Below are 24,155 nucleotides of genomic sequence, written 5' to 3' on the forward strand. Positions count from 1 at the left end.
TGGTCACGTGAATTAATTTAAAAGTAGATTTAATGAAGCAGTAAGGATTGTAAGAGCCAAAGGGGTCAGGGATATCACAAGAACATGGCCCACAGAATCAAGTAACCAGGGCTCATAGAAACTTAAACAACGATCAGGGAGCCTGCAAGAGTCTGAGCTAGGTCCTCTGCATACATGTGTGTGTGTGGCCTGGTGTTCTTGTGGGATTCCCAACAGTAGAAATGGGGGTTGTCTCTGACTTTTTTTGCCTGTTTATGGGACCCTTTTTCCTCCTACTGGGTTGCCAGGTCCAGCCTTGATATGAGGATATGTGCCTAGTCTTATTGTAACTTGCTATGTAATGTTTGGTTGATATCCCTGGGAGACCTGCCCTTTTCTGAAGGGAAACAGAAGAGGAGTGGGTCTGGAGGAGGGAGGAGGTTAGGGGAGGGACTGGGAGGAGTGAAAGGAGGGAAAACTATGGTCCAGATATAATATATGAGAGAAGAATAAACAAATAAATAAATAAATAGATTTAATAAAATCTATCGTGAAATCCTGGGCAAGATATTTTTGGTCTCTGTCTCTTATCTGTAAAGAGGGACTTCAGAAGACTGTCCCTCTAGTTCCTATGGCTTTCTCAATGATTGTGAGACAGTAAAGGTCTATACAGTCTTCTATTTTCACTCTCATAATGAGATGAGAGGCAACAGGCCATTTGAGCCCAGCTGATTTACAATTATGCCAATGAATGCCCCATGTAATGTGATGATCTGTGAACCTGACCTTCCATCTTTGCATCTGCCATAAGAAGTGATAACTCAGCATTTTCTCAAATACAGGAAGATAAACTAAATCTTCAAATGCAACAAAAGTATTCAGAATATAGACAACAGAGAGACACAAGTGTTTTCAGGAGCACAGGCATGCTTACACACACACACACACACACACACACACCAGGTTTGTGCAATGAGCATCATTAGGTCTTACGAACTTGAACAAGTAACTTATTTCAACATTTTACATCCCCGCAGGCTGCAGGAGTATATTAAAATCCTAACACTGGAATAACAGCAACACAAATCCCAGTTGTAAAATCACCTAGCAGGGAAGAAAAGTTAACTCAGCTAGAAATGATGTCCAGGCTGAGCAAGAGAGAAACAACAATCCCTGGCCCTGGCCCTCAGAGGCTACTTTCTATTGACTGACTCGTTGATTGATTTGCAATGCACACTGCATACCCCATGGGCTTCTGCCCAGTATTCAAAGAAATCCCTTCTTGTGCTTTAAGTGTTTGCAGGATACTGGATTGTCCCAAGATGGCCACCATCTGCCTTCTGCTAGAATCACTCTGAAAAGCAGAGATGCAAGGTTGTTCTGATCCCATGGTGTCACTACACTGCATTCTGCCCAACCCCCAGCCTTTCCACCCACCTCTGTCTGGGCCTGTCATGCTTCTTTTAAGTTCCTCTTAGGATTCAGTAAGAACAGCCTCCATGATCCTCCTCCCATAGGAGTCTATCTTACCATCCTCCTCCTGCTGTGAAGCCAAACCCACCCGCACTCCCTTCAGTTTTGCTTTGCTTGTTTGTTTGTTTTTTTTTTTTTTTTTTTTTTTTTTTTTTTTTTTTTTTTTTTGAGAGAGAGAGAGGGTTTCTCTGTGTAGTTTTGGATGCCTGTCCTGGACCTCACTCTGTAGATCAGGCTGGCCTCGAACTCACAGAGATCCACCTGGCTCTGCCTCTGGAGTGCTGGGATCAAAGGCGTGCTCCACTGCCGCCCAGCCACTTTGCTTTCTGACTGGAATGCTCAGCAAGGTTATCTATCCTCTTTGCACTCATCTTCATGCTCACGTCTCACCCTGGAAAGAACCCTACTTGCAGTCCTTTGGGTTGAGATGCTAAGTTCTAAGCATCACATTTATTAAGCTAAGCCCTTCCTGAGGGTACTCTAACACAGAGGACCAGTGTGAAGGGATAGGGCTGCTAGCATGATTATTAGAAGCCCGTTTCCAGGGACGACAGAAAACATTTGTAAGATTCTTAGGAAGACAGAAATGCAGGAACCGTAAGAAGTACAAAAGAGTTTTTAAGATTTTTTTAATGTATTCACAGCATCCCTTAGTCCAAAGCAGCATTTTAAGTACTAAAAGATTTTAATATATCTAGAGATCGTGTAATGGTTTTAGTTGGGATTTATTTTTAATGGGTATTTATTCTTAAGGCAGGAAAATAATTCAAATGCAACAGGCAGAACTGACTTGGGAGTTTCTGAGGCCCAGTGTGCCTCCTCTGTGTGCACTCTCTTCCCAGAGCTCAGTGTGCCCCTCCCCCAGTTCTGGCTTGCTTACCTTCTCTCCCTGGGGTCCTGCCACACCAGGAGGTCCTGGTCTTCCCTGGAGGAAAGAAAGCAAAGGTGGATTATGGCTGGGCCCTGGGGAAGCACAGAGATGAGTGGAGAAGGGAATGTTCAGGAGAGTGCAGCTTGAATGGGGTGGGGGGTAGGGTGGGGGTGGAGTGGGGGGTGAAGCATGGGGGTGGCAATCCTTAGGAGCCCAGTTTCCCCAACTCTAAACTTCCTGGCTTCTTTCTCTGCTGGGAAGTTCTTCCTCTGGAAATCTTATTCCCACATCACTGTGTTGCCATTTTTGGAATCATGCTGGTATTGCAACTGGACACCACAGTCTGAGAAACCAGCACAAGGCCACCTTTTGCCTAAAGACGAGAGTGCTAGAGAGAGGACCTCACAAAAGGCAAAAGCACAAACCACCCAGATCTGCCTTGGTCCAGAGGGCAGAGTCTGATAGAGCCCTTTGGAAATGCTTAGAGGTCTTGGGCCTGAATGGTCTTGAAATCAGAAAAGGGCAAGTGTCTGCCGAGACTCAGGCCAGGATTAGGAAACTGCCATGGGAAACTAAGACCCAGAGAGGTAGCCTATGAGATGCCAAAGGTGTAGGGCTACTGTTCTTCAGGTCCTCGCAGTGTGTCCTTCTGACAGAAGCCCGCAGGAAAGAGTGAGCATGAATACCTGCTACAAGGGAGCGGAGGAGAGATCAGGACCTGGCCTTTAGGCTTGTGTGTTATGCTCCTTGGGAAATGAAAGGACTTGCAGGAGAGCTGGACAAGCCACGGCCACCCAGCGGGAGTGGAAGGCAAGGGGAAGTTATTGTCATCCATGGGAAGGAGGCCCTCTCTGCCCAACACTCGCACTTCCTCCTGTTCTCAGTGGAAGTCCAACTAAGCCACCAGTCTCCAGTTTCCAGTTTCTCCTTCCAGAGCCTACGCACAGATGCACTTTCTCATGAACGATTGTGTCTATGGTGGCACAGTCCACATTTCTTCATGGATTTCACCATTCCATCTCCTTTATCCATATCAATACATCCTACTGTGCACAGCCCCATCTCCTTCATCTGCGCCAATGCATCCCGCTGCACTCAACTCATTCTTCTGGTTGAGCATCTGGGCTGCTTCTAATCGTTTCTTCTAGAGATGTGCTGCAGGCACTACCCCAGTATGCTCACCCCTCTGAGCATGCACATTACCTGTGGGCTTTACACTATGACAATATAGCCTATTACCCAAGGTATAATGGATAAAGCAATGTGTTTGCTGGAACCCCTGCAGTGTTGGGGCTTGCAGAATCAATACAGTTGAGGTCTGGGTCTTGCCCTACCCCCCACTGAGCAGGAAAGAAGCTGAGGTTGGTGCCAAGGTGCACTGGATCCTGAGGCAAAGAACATGGCCCGTCAGCCCCAAGCACCCACAGACCTGCTCTCCCGTCTCTCCAGGCTTCCCAGGGAATCCATCCAGGCCTCGTTCCCCCTGGTAAAGAAGGAAATTGAAGAAATGAAGAATGAATGAATGAATAGCTACAAGGAAACAGCTGGCTAGACACCTTATGGTCACTGTCACAGAAAGGAAAGGCAGCCTAGACCTGAGTGTCCAAACACATCCAATCCCCCTCTCCATCAGGCTCTTCTACATACAGACTTAAGCACATCACACAGGACAGCTCTAGAGCAGAAGTTATTGGGGTCAAAGAGCAGAGATAAAACACTAGGGAAACTATAGATCTCTGTTTCCCTGTGTGGCCCAGGGATCAGTCTCCTCATCACATGAATCTTTATGTGAGTAAAAGAAACAGATATGTGGCATTTGTAACATACTTAGTAAAATGGTAGGCACACTGTGTGTATTATCCACTCATCCAGCAAATATGAATACTCACGAGGCTCCCTGCCCTTGGAATGGACCTAAGAACTAACCACTAGCTAAGAACATGCCAGCATCCACCCCATCTAGCTAATACCCATCCCATCTGCTCACATTCGTGCGCAGTTGGTTTGAATCTTCTATTCAATGTAGTACCTTGGACAAGCATCCTTTCTGTACTTCCTGGGAATAATAATCCCTCCCTCAAGACACCAATGAATCAATGCGATATACCAGCCTTCTCTCTGCCACATGCTAGCTTGCTTTAGCTAAAGTCAATGGAAACCAGTGTGCTGTCTATGAGTGAGCTGATGTCTAGTGTCCTGAGCTGGAGTCCTCATCCAGAAGGACTGCAGTGGCTCAGGTGAGGGAGAAAGGCAAACAGTCCGCTGTGGTCACTCATGCTAATATTAGGATAGTCTTGGGGTGCCTCAGCTGGCATGGCCTCTTTCTTTCTCATGGCTCAGCTCCAATTCACTGCCTTGATATCTTTAGCTAATTCGATGCCCTATTCTGCTCCAGGATGGACTCAATTTTCTCTGCTTCATCTCCCCTAATTCAGTTTGCATTGATTATCCTATCTATAGGAATACATAAGGCCTGGCCATCCTCTACAATATTGTGTCCCCTAGGCCCATCCTAGAATCCCATGGTACAGCTCTACGTAACATTAACTGAGTTGCAGAAACACATGAAAGTTATTCTGGACTCTTCTGTTTCCCTGGGCTCTATTTTTGGAATTGTTCTCCATTTCTTTGTTTTTTTTGGGTTTTTTTTTTGTTTTGTTTTTTTGGTTTTTTTTTGTTGTTGTTGTTGTTTTGTTTTTTTGTTGTTTTTTTTTTTTTTTGTTTGTTTCATTTTCTTTTGTTTTGTTTTGGTGCCTCCTTCCAGAAGGTGGTTTTGGACATGTGAGTGAAGAGTCATGTCTGTCACTGACTTGTCTGAGGAGCTCAACTCTGTTGGCTACAGCCTACCTACCTCTGTGAATGCAGGGCAGGTGGGGCTTCCTCTAGGAGAAGGCTGCCTTGCTCCTATTCCTCTGAGGACTGTTGGTTAACTGAGGAATGCTCCTCTCTGGGGCTGGGAGTAGGGCAAGCACTGATGCTTCTCCTACCCATGTGAAGTAGGAGGTATGGCAGAGCTGCCCAACAGAGCTTCCCAAGTGCTACATCCCAGTTAATCATGCACAGCTATCTTAGCACCCTCCTCCTGGAACCTACTGGCTTGAACTTGGGGGTTGTTCCAGCAGCTAGCTCTCTTACCATGCAAGGTGTAATTTCCTTTCATCTGCACCGTGCAAAATGTAGCCACCATGGGTGTTTTCTACTTTCTAGAAATGACTTAGTATGTCTTGAACATTGATTTTTACTTTACAGTACTATATGGTAATTCTTTCAGAAAGCCTCCTAATCACAGGAGGTTTGGGCCATGGAGAAAAGTGATGTCTGCATATTCTCTCTCTGCCCAAGGGTTCTGCAACTTTTCTTATGCATTACCTCCTTCCTACCCACTGTGATGTTGGCCAGCTTGAGCACAGGTGAATGAGAAAACCAAGGCTCAGAGTTAAGAAGCTGTATTATCAAACTGATTGTGTATATGCAAGTAAAAACAATCCTCGGGCATCTTGACCCAAAATCCTCAGCCTATTTCCACTATCCCAAGGCCTGGGTAGGGTCTTCAGCGTAACATGCCAGGCTCCCTTTGGCTGCCTAGGCTCAGTGAGTTATAAGTCTTAGTGTCTATGGTGCCTCACTCCTCTCATCTAGCTAGGGTTATGCCTGTATCCAAAGCCACCGAGATGAAATCATGAAAAATAGTAGAAACTCCTGATTTCCAGTGCAGAATGCTCTTCCTGCTAAATGTCACCTGGTACTTGGGCCCCTCCCAGAGTTCAGAGCAAAGGTGGGCCTGATAGCCAGACACAAATCTGTAAGTTCTGACTCAAAGCAGAAGGCTCTGCCTATTCCCTGGTCCTCCATTTAGGTCTTCACATCCTAAGCCCAAATTGAGTCAAGTCCAGAGCCCAGAGTTCTCCCAGATGTAGTTCAAACAGGGACAGATCAAAGATGAGGCAGACCTGGCTGGACACCTGGACCTTGTCAGCTCAGTCGTCTGCATCATGTCTCAACAACAGATGCACCAGGCAGCAAGCAGGAATGGATGCAAACAGAGGAGCAGGGATGAGAACACAGAGGAGGGGAGCAGGGAGGGGGCTGACAGATGGGAGATAAGAGAGCCAGGCAGTGAGGCAGAGAGCAGGTCAAAGACAAGAAAGAAATGGGGAGATACAGAGGCAGCAGGCAATGGTACGGGAGCTCAGGAGAGAGAGAGACAGAGGAAGATGGGGCCAAGGAGGCAGAGACAGACAGAACATACACAGGTAAGAAACAGGGTGAGAGAAATGCAGGCAAAGAGACAGATGGACAGGGGAGAGAGAAACAAAGTGTGTGTGAGGGGGTGCATGAACAGAACAGAGAGGCTGAGACAGAAATCCAGGCTAAATACAGGAAAGAGAAGATGGGAGGGGAGGAGAGGGGAAGGCAGGGAGGAAAAAAGGAGGATGGGAGGGAGTGGGGGGAGGGACAAGAAAGACAGACAGAGCAGACATGTTTGGTGAAATGGAAGGTACAAAAATAACACTAAAAACAGTAGCCTTCGGGCTGGAGAGTTAACTCAGCAGTTAAGAACACTAGCTACTCTTGTAGAGGACCCAAGCTTGCTTCCCAGTAGCTACATGGCCCCTCACAACTGCTTGTAACTCTAGTCCCAAAGAATTTGAACCCTTTTCTGGATTCTAAGGGAGCTGAACATGTACACTACATACCTACAAGCAGGCACTCCTAAGATAAAAATAAATCTTTTAAAATATCCCTAGCCTTCCCACAGCATTTTATGTGGCTCTATGACATGAACTAGGTACCTATGAGAAAATCTGTAGGATTGTGTCAGCATCTAGGCTGTGGATACACCAGGAAGGGGAGATTGGAAACTAAGTTTTACTACATTCCAAGTGGACCAAAAGAAAACCAAATTACTTCATGAAAACATCTCATGCCTGACTGAAGAAACACATGGGTAGGAAAAGAGAATGGGGTGCAGTCTGCTAGGGTGTCAAATCACATCTGAGCGAAGGGAGCAAGTTCCAGCTCTAAGAAGACTTGGATCTTGTCCAAATCTTAAGACACTGAAGCATAGGCTGGGAAAGAGGGCTCTGAGAGGGAGGGGGCCGGGATTTGCAGCCCTTGGCTTCCAGAGGAATGCTGAACATACACAGCATTATACAGATCGAAGGAGCAAATAAGAACTAAGAAATTATATACAGTTCCATGTAACTTATGAGTCCCTGGTACTACTAGGCCTTTTTAGCACCAAACTTCTGCCCATCGGTGCAGTTTGTTTTCATGGCATGAAATGAGCTAGCACATGCCCACCTGCCACACACATGTGCACACATGAACACACATACATGTGCATGCATACACACACACACACACACACACACACACACACACACACACAAGTGAAGAGGCCCCAGCATTCGCTCTCTCTCCAGCGCTCTCTCTCTGTCCTCGTAGCTCAAGGTATCTGGGATACCTTTCCCTCCAGAGCTGAGCTGTCCCATTTGCAGGTCCAGCTGCCAGAGATGTCCTAGCAGCTCAAGGTGTCACCTGACTCCCAACAGTCAGGATACTTTTCCCCTGGAGTTGCAACACTCACCTACAGAAGTGGTATTAATCGGCCAGTATGGACTTTAAATACCTTTTCTCCTGGAGCTCCCCTTTGACCTCGTTCTCCTTGGAGACCCTGGAGAGAGAAAAAGCAATGACACCTCACAATGTGGCCTCCCTGTGCTCGCTCACTCTCTGGAGGCCCCAGGAAAAACTTCATTGCACACAGGTCCATGGCATGGTGGAGACGATCCTATCTCACTGTGTCATCCAACTGCAATCACCAGGAAGCCTGAATTCCCTCCTCAACCTGGACCTTAAACCCAGTCACTTCCAGGTGTGCTCCTGAGATTGTTTCCCTGGCCTGGGCTATAGGTCCGCAAAGCTACATACAGGAACATATCTCAGCTCCCCTGATCAAGGGAAGACCCCTGCATCAGCTCCACAGCCACCTGGAGCCTACTGTTCTGTTATCACCAATGCCAGGCAGGAGCTCCAACATGGACTCAGAAGCTCTAGTTCCCTTTATCGTCCTCTGCTCTACCTACCCCAGGGATAAAGCAGAGACCTGTGTCCATCTACCTTCCTCTAGAGCAGTATCTAGACCCTGTACTATGAACCCACACTCCCCTGTGGTCCCTCCTTCTCCTCTTCTTTCATGGAGGAGATCCTCATAGTATGCAGAAAAAAAGTGTGAAGCATAGAAGATACTTCCCAGACTGATACTGACTCCAGGGATAACATATAACATCTTTGATCTACAGAAGAGCATAAGGACCAAAGCCTTGAGATACTCATTTAAGGAAAAGGGGTCTGCAGACCACCCTGTTCCAAAGGGTGAGAGGACACAATTGCATCTAACTACTGTGTCCATGCATATTGACACCAGAGGGTCTTGAATATCCACAAGACAATGCAGCTGTTGTGTTTAATAATATTTATACAATTTCTTTAATTTGTAGATAATCTCAAATTCCTTTTACTGAGACTCAAAAATAATGGTTTAATGACTAAGAAAAAGCCATTGTGCTCATGATTTGCCATAACTGAATATCATTCATCTCTTTAAACAAAGGACACTCTGATCCCTGTCCAGCATCTAGCCCTAGTGTGGGAGCTGGGGATTCTCTAGACTCCACCTTCCTTCCGGGAGGAGATGACTGCATGTAAGTAAAAATGGCTTCCACAAGTGTCATACACTCTAAGGCTCTGCCCTGCTTCATTAAGGAAAGGGACCCCAGGAATGTGCATTTAAACTTGTTACTCTGGTGACGCATGAGTTTCACATTATTTAAGAATTTCTACTCTAAGAGAAACTAAGTTTTCCTTAACATCCAACCAGCAAGTGATAATGGTACAGACTGAGGTGAAAAAGTGGGATGGAGAACCATCTCCTGACAACCTGCAGAGAGGAACAGGGCCAGCTCCCAGACAAGTGTCTTTTACTTACTGGAGTTCCAACTTGCCCTGCAGGTCCTGGCAATCCAGGAGGTCCCTGAGGCCCCTGCAGAAGAGAGTCCACAAGGAAAGATGGGATGAAAAAAACACAAGCACTTCTCAGCCAATGATCTTTCTAGAAGGATACACTGCTTCTTATGTTAGTGTGTGACCCACACTGCCTGTACAGGGGTCTTCAGTAGACACTCCCTACCTCTGCCTCATCCTTGGCTGTGTCCTCCCACCTGATGCCTTGTGAAGCCCCAATCACAGGAAGGCAGGCTGAACTTCAAGGAGAAGCTAAAAACATGGCCTCTGAGTCACTAGGAGCCCACAGGTAACAATCCCTCTTCCACTTGCCCCAAGTCCCCTAGCTTTCTCATGATCTGACCCAGTCAGGTTGGTGGCTTCTGAACCTGTGAAGCTGACTGCTGTGGCTGAAGTTTTCAAGTAGCCACACGGTTTGTGCAGCCTGGGCAAGTCCTGTCAATGGGTCTACCAGAATTATGAACACAGCCTGGCTTAAGCAGAAAACTTCTACAGTCTGAGGACAACACATTTGTACATATCTATGAGAAATCTACTAGAATAAAAATAAATGGTCATTTCTTCTGTCAAAGCTGTCCCAACTTTTGTAAACTACTCTACAGAAACAAAAATGTGGTACATGACCCCCACACACACACACCTACATGCTTTAGTGCGTCACTGATTTTAGTTGAAAACAAAGAGAATTAAGAAAGGATGCCCAAGGCCATGAGTATGTAAAAGTTATATACATTACAATGGCATCCAAACCACTGGCTACAAGGCACCAATTGAAGAGGACTAGCAAGCTCCATCTGGATTGGTGTGGAATGATCCCTCAAGTCTCTACTGCTATAGAGCATAATAAATTTTTCAATTATATGACACATTTTTGTAAGAATTCAGGAGGAATTATACTTGTGTAGACAGACACCCAACTGTATGAAGTTACATGAGAAAGAAGCAGAAACCCACCCAAGCATCTCATGAATATCTAAAGCAACTGGTTTGCACCCCTGAGAACTGTCTGTACCCTGAGAACATAAGCAGCTCTCAGCAATACTTACCCGCATGCCCACCTCTCCAGGCAGCCCTGGCTCTCCCAGCTCTCCTGGTTCCCCCTGTACAAAATCATCACAAGGTCATAGTCAGCACGATGATGCAGGCAGGCCCAGGCATCCCTAAGTGGCTGCAAGATGCCTGGGGTATCCATTCCCCATAGCCCAGAACTCATCAGAAGTAAGGTGTTCGCCAGTGATGAAGAGCTCAAATGGTAAAATCAGAACTTACTCTCATGCCTTTATTGCCATCTCTTCCGGGTGGTCCAGGTGGGCCCATGGATCCCTAAAAGGAGAGAAAGAGAATACCAGATGGTACAGGATAAAGACAGCAAAGGGGTAGTGAGAAAGCATCAAGCAGGAGGAGGAGGCTGGACCAAGAAAATCATGAGTGATCCCTGTAGCCTCAAATATGCTCTGTTTACCACAGTTCTCCATGCCATCTTTGCCTATAGAACCTTTTCACGGGCATACAAAGAGACAGCAGTGACCCAGAGCACAGAAGGAGGTGGCCATCAGCCCCTGGGAACCTGGAGAAGAAACCTGAGTCACATACAGAATACACAAAGGTGTTTGCTGGTGAATGGTGGCGATGCCCAGGCCACTGTGGCCGCCTTCTCTTTCACCATTGGCTCAGAAGAGTTTGAGGGTCAGTCACACATGTGGAATGAAAAGAGGAAGCTAAGACAGTATTTGATCAGTAGCTCTTAAATCTATCCGGGATCTGGGGAAAGAAGAGACATTTTATTGATTTCCTGGTCTGTTTGTCCATCCTTTCTAATACAATAAGGCACAGGTCTAACTGGGGAAGTTCCCCAAGAGGAAGGATTGCTCTGAGTGAACAATGTTTCTGTGGTCAGTCATTTGGTAAGACACAGGGGTCTCTATGGGGTCCTTTTGGGTCAGACTGTCATAATCATCTTCCCTGGGGGAGTGCCACCATGGTAAGGTCTCCTTGGTTTCCATTCACCCATCAGCAAACTGGGGAGAAAACACCTTGTCTGGCTCTCCAGGGATAGGAAGGGCTCGTCACTTCAGGTAGAAGTGAGTCCTGAAGAGACTGAGCATTGACTGAATGCAAATACTTACTGGCATAATTGGGTCTGTCAGGGAAGAGTCAACAGTGATAATAGAGCCATAACAATTATTTTTTGAGCCATAACAATTATGACTAAAGAAACGGCAAAGATGCTGCAACCCTGGCTTCATCGTTATTGCATGTTTACCATGAGCTTAGCACCAGGTGCTCTGCAGTCATCTCTAAATGCAACTCATCCCCACAATCAACGTTTATCCCCAATTCACTTAGCTCAGATGTGGGAGGCCAGCTGGGAGACCGGCTCCCACATTTTACCCCAGAGTACTCTTGAGGAGGGATAAGAGATTTAGATAGAAGGATAGAGGGGAGAGAAACAGAAACACAGGACAGCCTCGGGAGGGCCTGGATCCTTATCTACTGGCCCTCCTGTCTCTTCTAAAGGGCTATTTGTAGGAATGCCAAGGGGTGGAGCAAAGACCTCCCTCTAGCTCAGCCAAGTGTAGACCCTTCCAATCACCTAATAACCATGCACATGGTCAACCAAGCCTCTAGTCAGCTCTGCTGGGTAAAGCAAGCTCAGTTCTCACTAGGAAACCTTTGTGGGCCTCCACACTCATAAAATGAAAGCACAGGAAGGTGAACTGTTTTGCCTAAAGCCACAACGTTTACTGTGGAAAGCTTGACTGGGGGCCCCAGAGAATGTCTTTTCACCTCTGCCACAGCTTCTGGACACACATCAGTCCAGTGATGCTTTATGATCCTATAGAGAGGGACCAATGCTGTCATCATGGAGCATAGAATGGTCTCTCAGGACCACTCAGGAGCCCACATGGCAAGATTAGACAAGTTGGAGGAGTTAATGCCTGAGTATGCCATCATAGCTCCCCTCTCCAGGAACCACGCTCTCCTTCAGCCCCAGCAAATCCAACTGCACTAGAAATTATTGCAGTCTCTTTATATCATGGGAGCTAGAACATCAGCACAGGGCCAAGATTCCAAAACAGTGGTCAAGTACAGGGAAAGATCAAACCCCATATGTTCTACCTGATTCCAAAGCACATGTTCCAGATCCCCTTTTTCACTGCTCATCCATTGGAAGTATCCCAGCCTCCTTAACGCTATATCCTTCTATCCTAAAAAGTTAAGTCCAAGGTTTTCCAAAAGAAAAACATCTCAAAAGAATAATTACTTCCTCTGAGGAATTCCCCCTAGAGTGCATCACTCAGAATGAGGTCTATCTGGGTACTTGGTGCAGAGTTCTCCAGACACACTGGTGACCCACTTGAAATAGCACGTTCTTTGGAAGGCCAATCTGTCTTCTGGCTCCTATAGGTTTGGCTATCCTGCAGCTGGAAGCAAGGATGAGGTGTCAGATGGGCTCCTGCCTTGAGAATAAAAGTAAGGACAGCGGGGCACAATTAGTTCAAGGGGCGTCTAATAAAGGGGGTCAGGGGTGTGACCAGTGACAATGTCAAAGAGAACTCTGAGGAGTTCCGGAACTTTGCCTGTCCTCACAGTTGTCTCTTTTCTAGCTTGTCGTTCTCTTGCAGGGACACCAAGAGGAGGCCCTTGCAGTCTGGGCCCTATATTATCTGGGAAATCTGAGTCAAGGAAACAAGAGAACATGGCACCAGTTCCTGACATGGCCCAAGGGCTCTGCAGATGTTCCCTGGGCACCAATCCTTTCTAGATCCCTTTGGCTTTGAAGGGAAGGTTATGATGGACCCCTGTTCCAAAATGAGGCTTGGCCATATGGCCCACCTGAGCACAGTGAACAGCCCAGTGTATCGGAAAGAGAATGGTCTCAAGAATTGGCACACTGCAGCTTTAAGCTCCCCCACATCTCTTAGTCTTGATGGCCTAAGGCAGGCTAGTGACAAGCTCTGATGTATCATTGGGGAATCAACACCTAGCATGAGAAGCTGGACGGTCCAAGGCCATGGACAGCTTAGTTTTAGATGACTGTGTAACAGAACTGACACCATAATGATTTGATACAAGCATGGGCTACCCCTTTGTATAATAAATACTGAAGGATGATTTTCTAAGTCAGACAATGTAACAACTCCCCCCACTCTACTCTACTCTACTCTGTCTCAATCTCTTATATAAATGTATACATTATAAATTTTATTTTTTTTTCATATTAAAATATATAATTTTTCCTTTTCTCTTTCCTCTCTCCAGCCTGTCCCATGTACACCACGTCACTCATCTTGCTCTCTCTCTCAAATTTATGGCCTCCGTTTCTTTGTTAAATAAATGGGTATGTATGTATTCGTGTTACACACACACACACACACACACACACACACACACACGATTTCACGGCTGATCAATTGGGATGTTCTTCTCTGAGGACACCACTTTCTCCCACTCTCAGAATTCCTTAGTGGCCTATCATTCTTTGCTCAGGGTTGGGGCCCTGTAAGATTTCTCCCTTCCATGTCAGCCTGTCTACTAGGTTTGTCCTTGTTTAGGCCTTGCTCAGGCAGCCAATATGATCAGACTTCATGGGTGCAGCTTCTCTGACATTTCTAAAAGATGCAATCTCACAGCAAACATATAAATAGCACTAACTGCATATGGGTAGCACTAATTGGACTCAGTGAGTTAAAATGAAATGAAGAATGAATGAATGAATGAATGAATGAACGAACGTGGGAGAAGATGTAATAGAGTTCTGGGAGAAGTGGATATGAACTACATATATTATATGCATATACAAAATTTTCAAAGAGTAAATTAAAATTTGCCCCATCCCTGGTCTTCGGTTGTAGCATCAGTACTGAACTAAAATATGTTTCCTCCTGTGCCTTGACTTCATCCACTGCAGAAGGCATGATACAGGGAGGAATCCTGTTTCTGGTCCAAGAGTGGCCAGGAAATGCTTTCAAGACAGGGAACTTCAAAACAAGCAAGGTGCTGCTGTCATTTCATTTATGAAAAGGAACTCATTGCTTGGTCTGTTAGAAAAATTGCAAATTGATAATGCACATGCACCCATTGCAAGAAAACAATGAAGGCTGCTGGGAGGGGTATCTTCCCAATTCCATGCCTGAAATTCTTACTCAAATTTTTAGTTTTGATTCCAACTCCAGACTTGGACTCCTCTGCCCCATGTGACTGTCTCCAGGATTCCATTGGGAGACCCACAGAAGACAACATCTAGCAGGACATTACTCATATACCTACACCCACTTGTCAGTATCCAGAGCCTTGGGGAATTTTCAGTACTTCATTGACCAGATGTAATTACTAAACAGCAGATGTCTCTTGCTCTCTTGGAAAGCTGACTGCCATGGCTCATTTCTAAGTGTCCTCAGCTGGAGGAACTGTGCCAATGTAATTCTTCATCTATTTGGCAGCAAGCATGCCAAGAAGACCCTCCAAGAAAAGTATCAGGAACTTTCTAGACAGTGGCCCTCAAAGTGAGAGGATCCTGGGCCAGCACTAACAGTATTGCCTGGAACCTTATTAGACAGACATGTTCCCTCACCCATGGCAGTCTTAATGAATGAGATACTCCAGGATCTAGCCAGTTGATTTAATAGATCTTCCAGGTTGTTCATTCGCTGGCTCAAGTGTGAGAAGTACTTCTCAGCACAGACAAATACAGACTATGGAGCCAGACAACATGATCTCAAACCCAACCTCGACCACATATGCTGGTACAATCACCAGTTCCCAGATCCACTGTAAAAAGAATGTCCAGCCCTAAAGTTAAGTTAAAGAGCAGGGCAAGACTCCTGAGAGGGAGGGAGTGCTTCTAAACTCTTGATGATGCTATTACTCTTAGATGCCATGTGATTTTAGGTGAACTGAAAATACGACTGGACCTCTACACTGGCACCTGTGAGATACTTTCGGTGAACACTCCCTCAGATGCCTGTAGTCTTAGAGGCTGCAGAACTCTTGCTTGAGGGGAGGACACAGGAGAACTCTGACATTCTGCAGCTGCTAACCTCTGGGGACAAGAACTTATTAGCGATGAGGGTGCAAAATATGTCATTTGGAATTAAAAATGGAGTACTGCTGGTGCTAAGAGTAATTATACGTAATGCATGAACTCTTTCCACAAATGTGAGTCATTTATTTTAGTTATTAGTTCATCTAATCGTTGCAAAAACCCATATGGTTCTGGTATTACTATATTTGCCAAACCACAGAGGTGGAAAGCCAGGACTGCAGAGGTGAAGTCATGGTCCCTGGCCATGCAGCTGCTAAGTGGCTGAGCTAAGGTCTGGACCAGTAAACCAGCACCTAGGGTCCTCCCACTTAGCCTTGCTTGATACAATCTGGCAATCCAACATTAACCTCGCCTATGTAGGCTCTCAACCTCTGGTTTGAAGCACTTGGCCTCTTGATCTGACAGGCACCTGTGTGTCAGATGAAGGGAAAAAGAAAATTGATGACTTCCCCTATTCCATTTCAGCCCTGGGCTCTGAGATGCTTCAAAAAACCAAGTATCTTCCAAGGTGTCCTTCAGCACCACAGACAGTTCCTAAAGAGACTGCTTATTCTTTCAGTATTGCCCTCAGCCTCCAAGGCTATGTGAAGATTACAAACAACCAAACTAATTTCCCCCTAAATCCTTTAATTTTTGTACAAGCAGGAGAAACTTAGCCAGTTACCCAACTCAATAACAATATAATGCACATTAATGCGTAGGCACAAGCCAGGAGCTTGGGGTGCTGAACCAGCCAGCTAAGAACAGAGCAAGAAGCAGACAACACCCATGTACAAAGGTTCAAAGCTGATATGTGTAAACACAAATGTCATTTGTATCTTCCTGTTCAAAAGCTCTACAATGAAATCTGTATTTAAAACAAGCTAGTTTACATACAGAACAGTTTTGAGGGTCAAGAATTCCTAGATACCAACATTACATTCAGAAAGGGACAGAATGGCCATGTATGTATCAGGGATCCCCAGTCTCACTACAGTCACTGACCGACTCTATGATCTTGGATACAGTCCATGTTCCTTCAGAATGTTTGAAAACTAAACACTGGATTGTATGAAAAGGCCAAGCAAGGGCTGATGTCATGAGTTTGACCATTGCACGCTACCGTCCAATCAGCACTCTAGACAAAACCATCAGCATTGGTCAATGGATCTACATAGAGGCCATAGCTGACACCTTCTGCTTCCAAAAAGAAGCCACAAACTAAAGATGTAATCATGAGTCCTTTATATCGCCCATGATTCTCCTTTCTCAGACACCCCTTGTCTCCACCCAGGTGGAGAATGTAGAAACAGTAGGCTGTTTCAAACTGTCCTGCATGCTTCAGGTCCAAGGTCAAGACATGAATAGATTCACTGTCTGGTGAGGGCCACCCATTGGTCCCTCGAGGACAGTTTCTTGCTTAGGCATGTGTAAGGGGTAAGAGGGTCTCCCTTGGGGCCCTCTCATAAGGACACAGATTCCACTCATAAAGTTTCTATTCTTACAACTTCATCACATTTCAAATACCCAAATTATAATACTACTGCTAGCAGATGGGGATTTCAAAATGTGAGATTTTTGAGGAAGCACATATCCAAACATGATGTCTCTGGTATGACTAAGTAATGTATGATATTGGAATCTCATCTCTGGCCACTATTCTAGAAGGGAGGTACCCAGATCATCCACACATGGCAGGGCTCTGTTTTCATTTCCCACTCCACTCAGCAGCCTTTTTTCTCTGATGAACTCTTCTCATTTTGAAGTTTCAAAGAGGGCCTGATTCCACAAGACTCTGAGAGTGACTGCATGAGGCTAAAAGGGCCCATTCTTACAATGTGGATGGCTCAAGGTGGGGGTGGCATGTTGGGATCAGAGAAGTAATAGTATGAGAAAAGACCTACATATCACCTGTATGATTCCCTTTAATCATAGCAGGGTCAAGTGAGAATGCCCTTTTAGATACTGGCTGTCCTATTAGCCACACCATGATAACAATGGTCTCTGTTGGAGGATGAGAATTGTATTGTGTTATTGTGTACACATACACACAATTGCATTCAGAGCCTCAGGCATGTTAGGTAAGTTCACTGATCTCTTTCATATATATATATCAGAGTCTAGCAAAGTTACTCAAGCTAGTTTGAACCTGCCATACTCCTGACTTAGCTTTCCAAGCAGCTGTGATTACTTGCCTGCATGCCCAAGACTAATTTCCGATATTTCTTTTTCCCTAGACACCTATCCTAGCTCTGCCCACCCACCTTTACTCGTAAGTGGAGGTACTGCAGTAATCACTCTTCCTACCCTCCATAACTTGGGTTATGTATATTTTACAGAATGCTTTGAAAAGTGACGAAATGCTCTATTTCTGGCCATTTTTTATTTTCCTTGTCATGATCTTGCAGTGTAGGATTCGATTAAATTATTCATGTGCATGGCTACATTTTCATGCTGTGTGCCCCCCCACATCATTTGTTTCTAGTTGCATATGTCAACTATTCATACATGTTTCTCTTATAGAGTCTATGTGGGTATGTAAACATGCATTTCATGATGCTTCTCAGAAGGGAAAAGTTTCCCCAGAAGGGAAAGCACTAAATAAAGATGGAATCTCCCTAAACACCTCATTCATATTTTCATAGATCAGATCCTGTGCGACATAATCAGCCCTATTCAAGGAGCTGACAGGACCCATCCCAAGGCATAGCAGCACAGGATCTGTCCCCATAAGAGCCAGTGCTCCAATAACGTCAGTGACACACATGTACGCCATGAAGTCTCTCGGATGCCTCTCCAGGGGAATTGCATCAGTTTAAGCCCATTCATAACACACTCGGAGTCACTAGTAATATGTCGGGTGTTGCATTAAGGAAAAGAAAATCATTTCCCCTTAGCATAATTTAACTGAGAGCAAGCCAGCCCATATTTAACTCCTCTGCTTCTCTCTCCCTGTGTCTACTGCCATTCCCTGTCAGTTGTATGAATCTGAATCTATGCCAGCCAGAATGCTGACTAGGGAATCTGTCTGTGTGCCTAGTAAAGGGCTTTGCTTTGCACAGAAAGCAACCCTGGGGTAGGAATGATACACTGTAGCAAAATCTTAAACAGTGTTTTATAAGGGATGACGTTACTGACTCCAACTAGCCCCCAAGTGACCCAGATAAACATCAAGCTAGTGCTATCAGCAATGTCTGTATGTTATCTTTACCACTATGGATATTCATTTTATATGGTTTATTTCTATGTGTTTGCTGTTTCCCACATTTATTACCATAACGTGCACACACAAATGAACTACTCTAGGTTAGGTGTATAGAGGGAAAGGAGTGTCTAACTTAAGATTACAGCTATGTACTAGTTTAGGTTGTAAAACTGATTCTATGGGAAATCCAAAGCAAGTAAAGTCATGTTCTCTTAAAGGCAGGCTAAACAAACACACTGATTACAAAACAGGATGTCCTGCCTGGTGGCCCTCAAACAGTTTCTCTGGCTCCGTCTCCATGCTGCTGAGTAGCAGAAGCTACTCTCTGCCCTAAGCACAGTAAGCCAGCTTCATCTGAAGCAAGCCCTCTTCCTGCTCTATGCACTACTGGGGTGGCCAGTATTAAGTGACCTCAAGATGCATTAAGTTAGGCTGTGAAGTCCAGCAAAAGCTCCAGGCCTCTACTTCTCAAACACTGCTCCAGTGGACTGTTCTGTGGGTCCCCAAGACATTCGGTCCCTGCTTCCCACTTCTCTCGACCACCATTTCCTGTCTCTATCTCCTCTCTCTTCCTGCTGTATCTGCATTTGCTTCTTCCACCCAACTCAGGGGACACATGGAACCCAGGCCTGCAAGCCAGGGCCCTTTTTCTCCCCCACTCAAATCCACAGAAGGTAACATAGTTACACACACCTCCCACAAATCCATGCCTGAGCCCTGGAGAAAAGCAATAAATGCAGGCTCACCTTCTCACCCTTTTCTCCTTGAAAGAAGGGTCCTCTCCCCTAGAGAAGGAAAGCAGAAGACACAGGTTTACTGAGGGGGCATCTATGTAGTGTGGCATCACCCCCAGGATTCAAGCAACTGAATACTATCTCATAAACTAGGCCCGGGCACCTCTGAAAGAGATGGTGCTGTTATTCACTGAATGTGGATTCTCATGAGTGCCCTCTCATTTAATTTTCCAATAATTTATCATTATAGATACTTGTTTTCATAACAGACTTACTGGGCTATAATTTGCACACTATATAATTCACCTGTTTAAAGCATCTAATTAGTAATTTTAATTTCCTTAGAGTTATACAACAATAATCACAATCAATTTCAGAATATCTTCACTATTTGCAAAAGTGCCCAGCCCACTAGCAGCTGCTCCCCACTTCCCATCCTCAGCCCTAAACAAACACTAATCTGTTTTCTATTGTAAGTATAAGGTGTAATAATGTTCCCCGTAATGACTACCTCCTCTCACTCAGCAAAGTCTTCTAAAGGCTCATCCATGATATACCCCATAGCATAACTTCCTCTGTTGTACACTAATATGGGAATGTACTGACCCAGCACACTTTATTTATTCATACTTTATATAATGGCCAGAAGTTGTTACTACTTTATTATTAAAAGAATAGCACTCTGAATGTGTATACATGTTTTTATGTGAATATGTGCTTGGGTTTCTTTGGGGAGGGACTGTATTGCATAGTAACTCCATTTTTAGGCCTTCAAGAATTACAAGACTGTTCACCCAGAGGCTGCACGATTCCTCAGCAGCAATGTGGGAAGACTCCCATTTTGCTACATTTCTAGCAAATCTCTAGCTTTCCTTGGAAGTGAAATATGCAAGGCTGTAGCTATTGCTGTGAAGGTGTTGATTTCTCCTTTGAATTCAATCAATTGTATGTCATGCATCTTGAAGCTCTGTTGTTGGTTGCTTGTGTTTATTGTTATATACCTTAAAGAAACCTTAAAGAACTGACCCCTCTATCCTAAAGTATCCCTTTTTTATGAACTGTTACATTCTAAAGTCCATTTTGTCTGATAATAGTATGATCATTGTCATTTTTTTTCTAATTTCAAAATGTATATTTTCAATCCTCCTTTCTCATTGTGTGTGTGTAATATTTGTGTATGTGTGTCTGTGTGTGTATGTGTATGTGAGTGTGCATGCATGCACACTTGCTGAGGATAGAACTCAGGGTCTTGTGTCAGCTAGACAAGCGCTCTACGACTGAACCACATTCCCAGTCCCCTATTTGTATTCTTGAATGTCAGGTATATCTCCTCTAGACGGGACAGTGTTAAGACATTTCTATACCCTGTCCGAAAGTCTGCTTTTTAGTTGGTCTGTTTAATACATTTGTCAATAAAGCAATTATTGAAAAAAGTAGATTTATATCGATTAGAATAAGGATGCGGTATGGCCAGAGTGAAGAGAACACTTACAAAATGGCCAATTTCAGGCATCACAGGGGTACCACTTTGGAAGAACAGAATTCTGGGGAGAGACAGAGTGAGGTACAAGGCTAAAGAATACTATGACCATGTCTAGCAGGTCGTTCTTCCTGGTGGAAAAAAGAGGTGCTTTGTCCCTTGGCTTGGATTCACTCAGTACCTGCATTCACCAGACCTTCAGCCCACACTTGCTGATCAATATGATCAGGTTGGGGTGAATGGGGGAGCTCTGGGCCTCCCACACCAGCCATGAGGCCCATTAATGTAGAAAAGCAACAGCTTACTTACAGTGTCTCCTTTCTCTCCCTTGGGCCCTGGAGCACCTGTCAGTCCAATGGGTCCTGAATCTCCCTGAAGGGTTAAAAGCAAAATGAACATTAGGTTAAATTACCTACAACAGCTCTCCTGGACTTCTGCACTCACAGGCTGCCCTCAGCCAACCTTGCCCCTGTTCCCCAGAACTGAAATCATCCTGGGTGACCGCATCATGAGGTCATCTTGGAAGAGAAAGAAGAATCTAAGTCCTATTTCCCTCACATTTCTTGAATTTGTTCATAAATCACTGTGCCCTGCCAGACCCAGGTCTTTGAGTACAGAGCTTTTGTGTGAATGTTAAAACACTCATTTATCATGGTGTCAACCCAGTGCTGAGAAAGTGTGCACTAATACCATGGTGTTTAAATCACAAACCAAGACAGACACAGTAAGAATGAGAGAGGCCAAGGTTGGGAAGGAGAAGGGAGGTGGTGTGAAGAGGGCTGTGGTGATCAGAGATGATAAAAAGAACTCTGCACATACAAGAAGACAGAAGCAGCTGTCCCCATTTCTCTACCTTCACCCTCAGCCCCAGACAAGGTATTAGTTGTGCAAAAGTGGAGCCCCACCCCCCACCCCATGCAGTGACCATTATTGTTGGAACATTCTACCCATCAATGTTTGAAGACCAAAAGAGTGATGGAGAAAGCGGCATGTTGGAGAATGAGGGAGACGTAGAAGGCAGCTTGTGACCAGAGACAGAGGACCGTACGGTAGTAGTACCTTGCTTTATGCAACCACTGAGTTTGCAAACTTTGTACACAAGAAATTTATACAGTGTATACGATTTAAATAACTCCTAAAGGTCAAGTCTTAAATGCTTCTTGAATTTGCATTTGCAAATCCAGCTCGCAAGGACTGATGCGGCATTAACTGCCTTTGGAGAGTAGAGCCTCTTTGGAGCATACTTGTGGGCTTGGGCAACCCTGCCCTTCTTTCTATAAACTTTTAGGCTGAGAGGTACAGCTCTGGGCAGGGCAGTCTCACAGCTTGAACCTCATGCCATTTGCTCTTCTTGTAGCATCTTAACAAGATCCAAGGCAACTCTGAGGCTGGTGAGACAATGATCTAACACACCCCTGCCATGCTTCCGTGGAGGTTAAAGCAAAGAGCACTATGCCATGCAGGTACTGACCTTCTGACCAGGGAGTCCCACAGGGCCAGCAAAGCCCCTTTCACCCTGCAGGAAAGAAGACAAAAAGAAACAGTAAAGGTGATATATTAATTCTCCCCATCTCTCAAAGGAGCTAACTGATCACTCCATGGGCTCTAAAACTAGTCATATGCTAAGCCAGGTTGGTCAGAGAGTTGAGCAGGAAACTGCTGACTTCAGCTGAGAGTCCTGTTCTCCAACTGCAAACCTGCATGCACAACTTTCACCACAACCTCCCAGTGCAGCCACTGGAGGGTCAAAGCTATAAACACACCCAGGAACAGAAAGGGGAACAGTCCATGTTCTCATTCATACATGGGAGCTAAAGATGTCACACAAATCAGAAAATAGAACAAGGATTCCAGGCTGGGAAGTCAGGGAATGGAGAGGGCACTGGTCAGAAGGGTCAAATTTCATTCAGATGGAAATATTATAGGTATTTGAGGTGACTGGTGTGTTCTTTATCTTGACTCACCATTTCAAAAGCAAGAGGCACATTAGAGCATCAGTTTTTACCTTATAAATAAATGATACAATTGATCAATAGACAGTATAAATTAACAAAAACGAAGTAATTTTATGGGCTCTTATTTTATCTGAATGTATAACTTAGAAAGAAAAATGTGATTTCTATTATTATCAATTTGTGTAATGATTTTTTTTTACTAAAATACAAAGTATGACATGTATAAAGCAATTTCTAAACACAAGCTGCATTCCGATTTTAAAATGTGTGAAAGATCTTGTTGGTGTGTTTATACATGATCTCTGTGCTGTGGCCACCTGTAATATTGCCAAACCAAGAACAAACACACAATTCTTGTGTTACATAACTAAAGATATCACCATATTACTGGGCCATTTGCACCTGATTCCATCCCTAACATTAATATTTTCTCCCTTGTTCTAGTTTGCATTTCTGTTGCTATAATAAGCACTCTGATTTAAAAAAAAAAAAAAACTTGGAGAGGAAAATGTTTATTTCACATTACACTTCCAGGTCACAGTCCATCAATGTGGGAAGTCAGGGAAAGAACACAAGCCAGGAACCTGAAGCCAGTAACTAAAGCGGAGACCATGAAGAGATGCAGCTTGCTCCTTCTGGACTCTCATTCACTATGACTTACTCAGCTTTCTTTTTTGAAAAAAAAAAAAAAACATATTTATTTATTTTGCACGAGTATTTTGCCTGCAGGTGTGTCTGTGTACCACATGTGTACCTACAGAAGCCAGAAGAGGGCATCAGCCACGCTAGGATTGGAGTTATAGATGGTTGTGAGCCACTATAAGGATGCTGAGAATCAAACTTCCTCTGGAAGACCAGCCTGTGCTCTTAAACACTGAGCTACCTCTCCAGCCCTTTGACTTCCTTTCTTATACAGTCCAGATCCAACTGCCTAGGGATGATGCAGCCTGTCGTGGGCTGGGCCCTCCCACATCATAAATCAACATCAATCATCAGTCAAGACATTGTCCCACATACATGCTCAAAGGCCAATCTGACTGAGGCTATTCCTCAACTGAGGTCCCTCTTTAAAAGTGACAATAAAGACTAACTGGTATAACTCTATCCATGGGTGCCCATTTACTTCAGAGTAATCACAGGTGTCCTCAGCATATGCCAATGAGTATAAATACTTATGTGCACTGAGGACCTCCTATAGTGCCCATCAGAATGCATTAGACACTACTCATGTCCATCACTATGACTGATTACAGAGACGTAAATGGGGACCCCAAAGGATATTTGACATCACTGATTAATTGAAATGAAAGACTTCAACAGCTGGAAACAAAGTGTCTATAGCCAGAGTTCGGCCCCATGAAGAAGATTGTGATTTCCTGGGCCTCATGCTGAGTTTTTATAGACACA

At 44.8% G+C, this 24,155-nt stretch overlaps 1 protein-coding gene across 1 annotated transcript in view; it reads right to left on the bottom strand.

Annotated features, from left to right (window-relative positions):
- Col22a1 (collagen type XXII alpha 1 chain) overlaps positions 1 to 24,155 on the bottom strand; it is a 233,247-nt gene that overhangs the window by 159,375 nt on the left and 49,717 nt on the right. The window contains exons 9-17 of the mRNA XM_037197519.1: positions 22,265 to 22,309; positions 21,103 to 21,165; positions 19,326 to 19,364; positions 10,619 to 10,672; positions 10,396 to 10,449; positions 9,315 to 9,368; positions 7,956 to 8,000; positions 3,753 to 3,806; positions 2,333 to 2,377 (exon numbers count right to left, since the gene is read on the bottom strand). Of these exons, the coding sequence (XP_037053414.1) occupies positions 2,333 to 2,377; positions 3,753 to 3,806; positions 7,956 to 8,000; positions 9,315 to 9,368; positions 10,396 to 10,449; positions 10,619 to 10,672; positions 19,326 to 19,364; positions 21,103 to 21,165; positions 22,265 to 22,309 (453 nt within the window). The remainder of the gene's footprint in view (positions 1 to 2,332; positions 2,378 to 3,752; positions 3,807 to 7,955; positions 8,001 to 9,314; positions 9,369 to 10,395; positions 10,450 to 10,618; positions 10,673 to 19,325; positions 19,365 to 21,102; positions 21,166 to 22,264; positions 22,310 to 24,155) is intronic.

Source organism: Peromyscus leucopus, chromosome 20 (assembly GCF_004664715.2).
Source record: "Peromyscus leucopus breed LL Stock chromosome 20, UCI_PerLeu_2.1, whole genome shotgun sequence".
Classification (NCBI taxonomy): Eukaryota; Metazoa; Chordata; class Mammalia; order Rodentia; family Cricetidae; genus Peromyscus; species Peromyscus leucopus.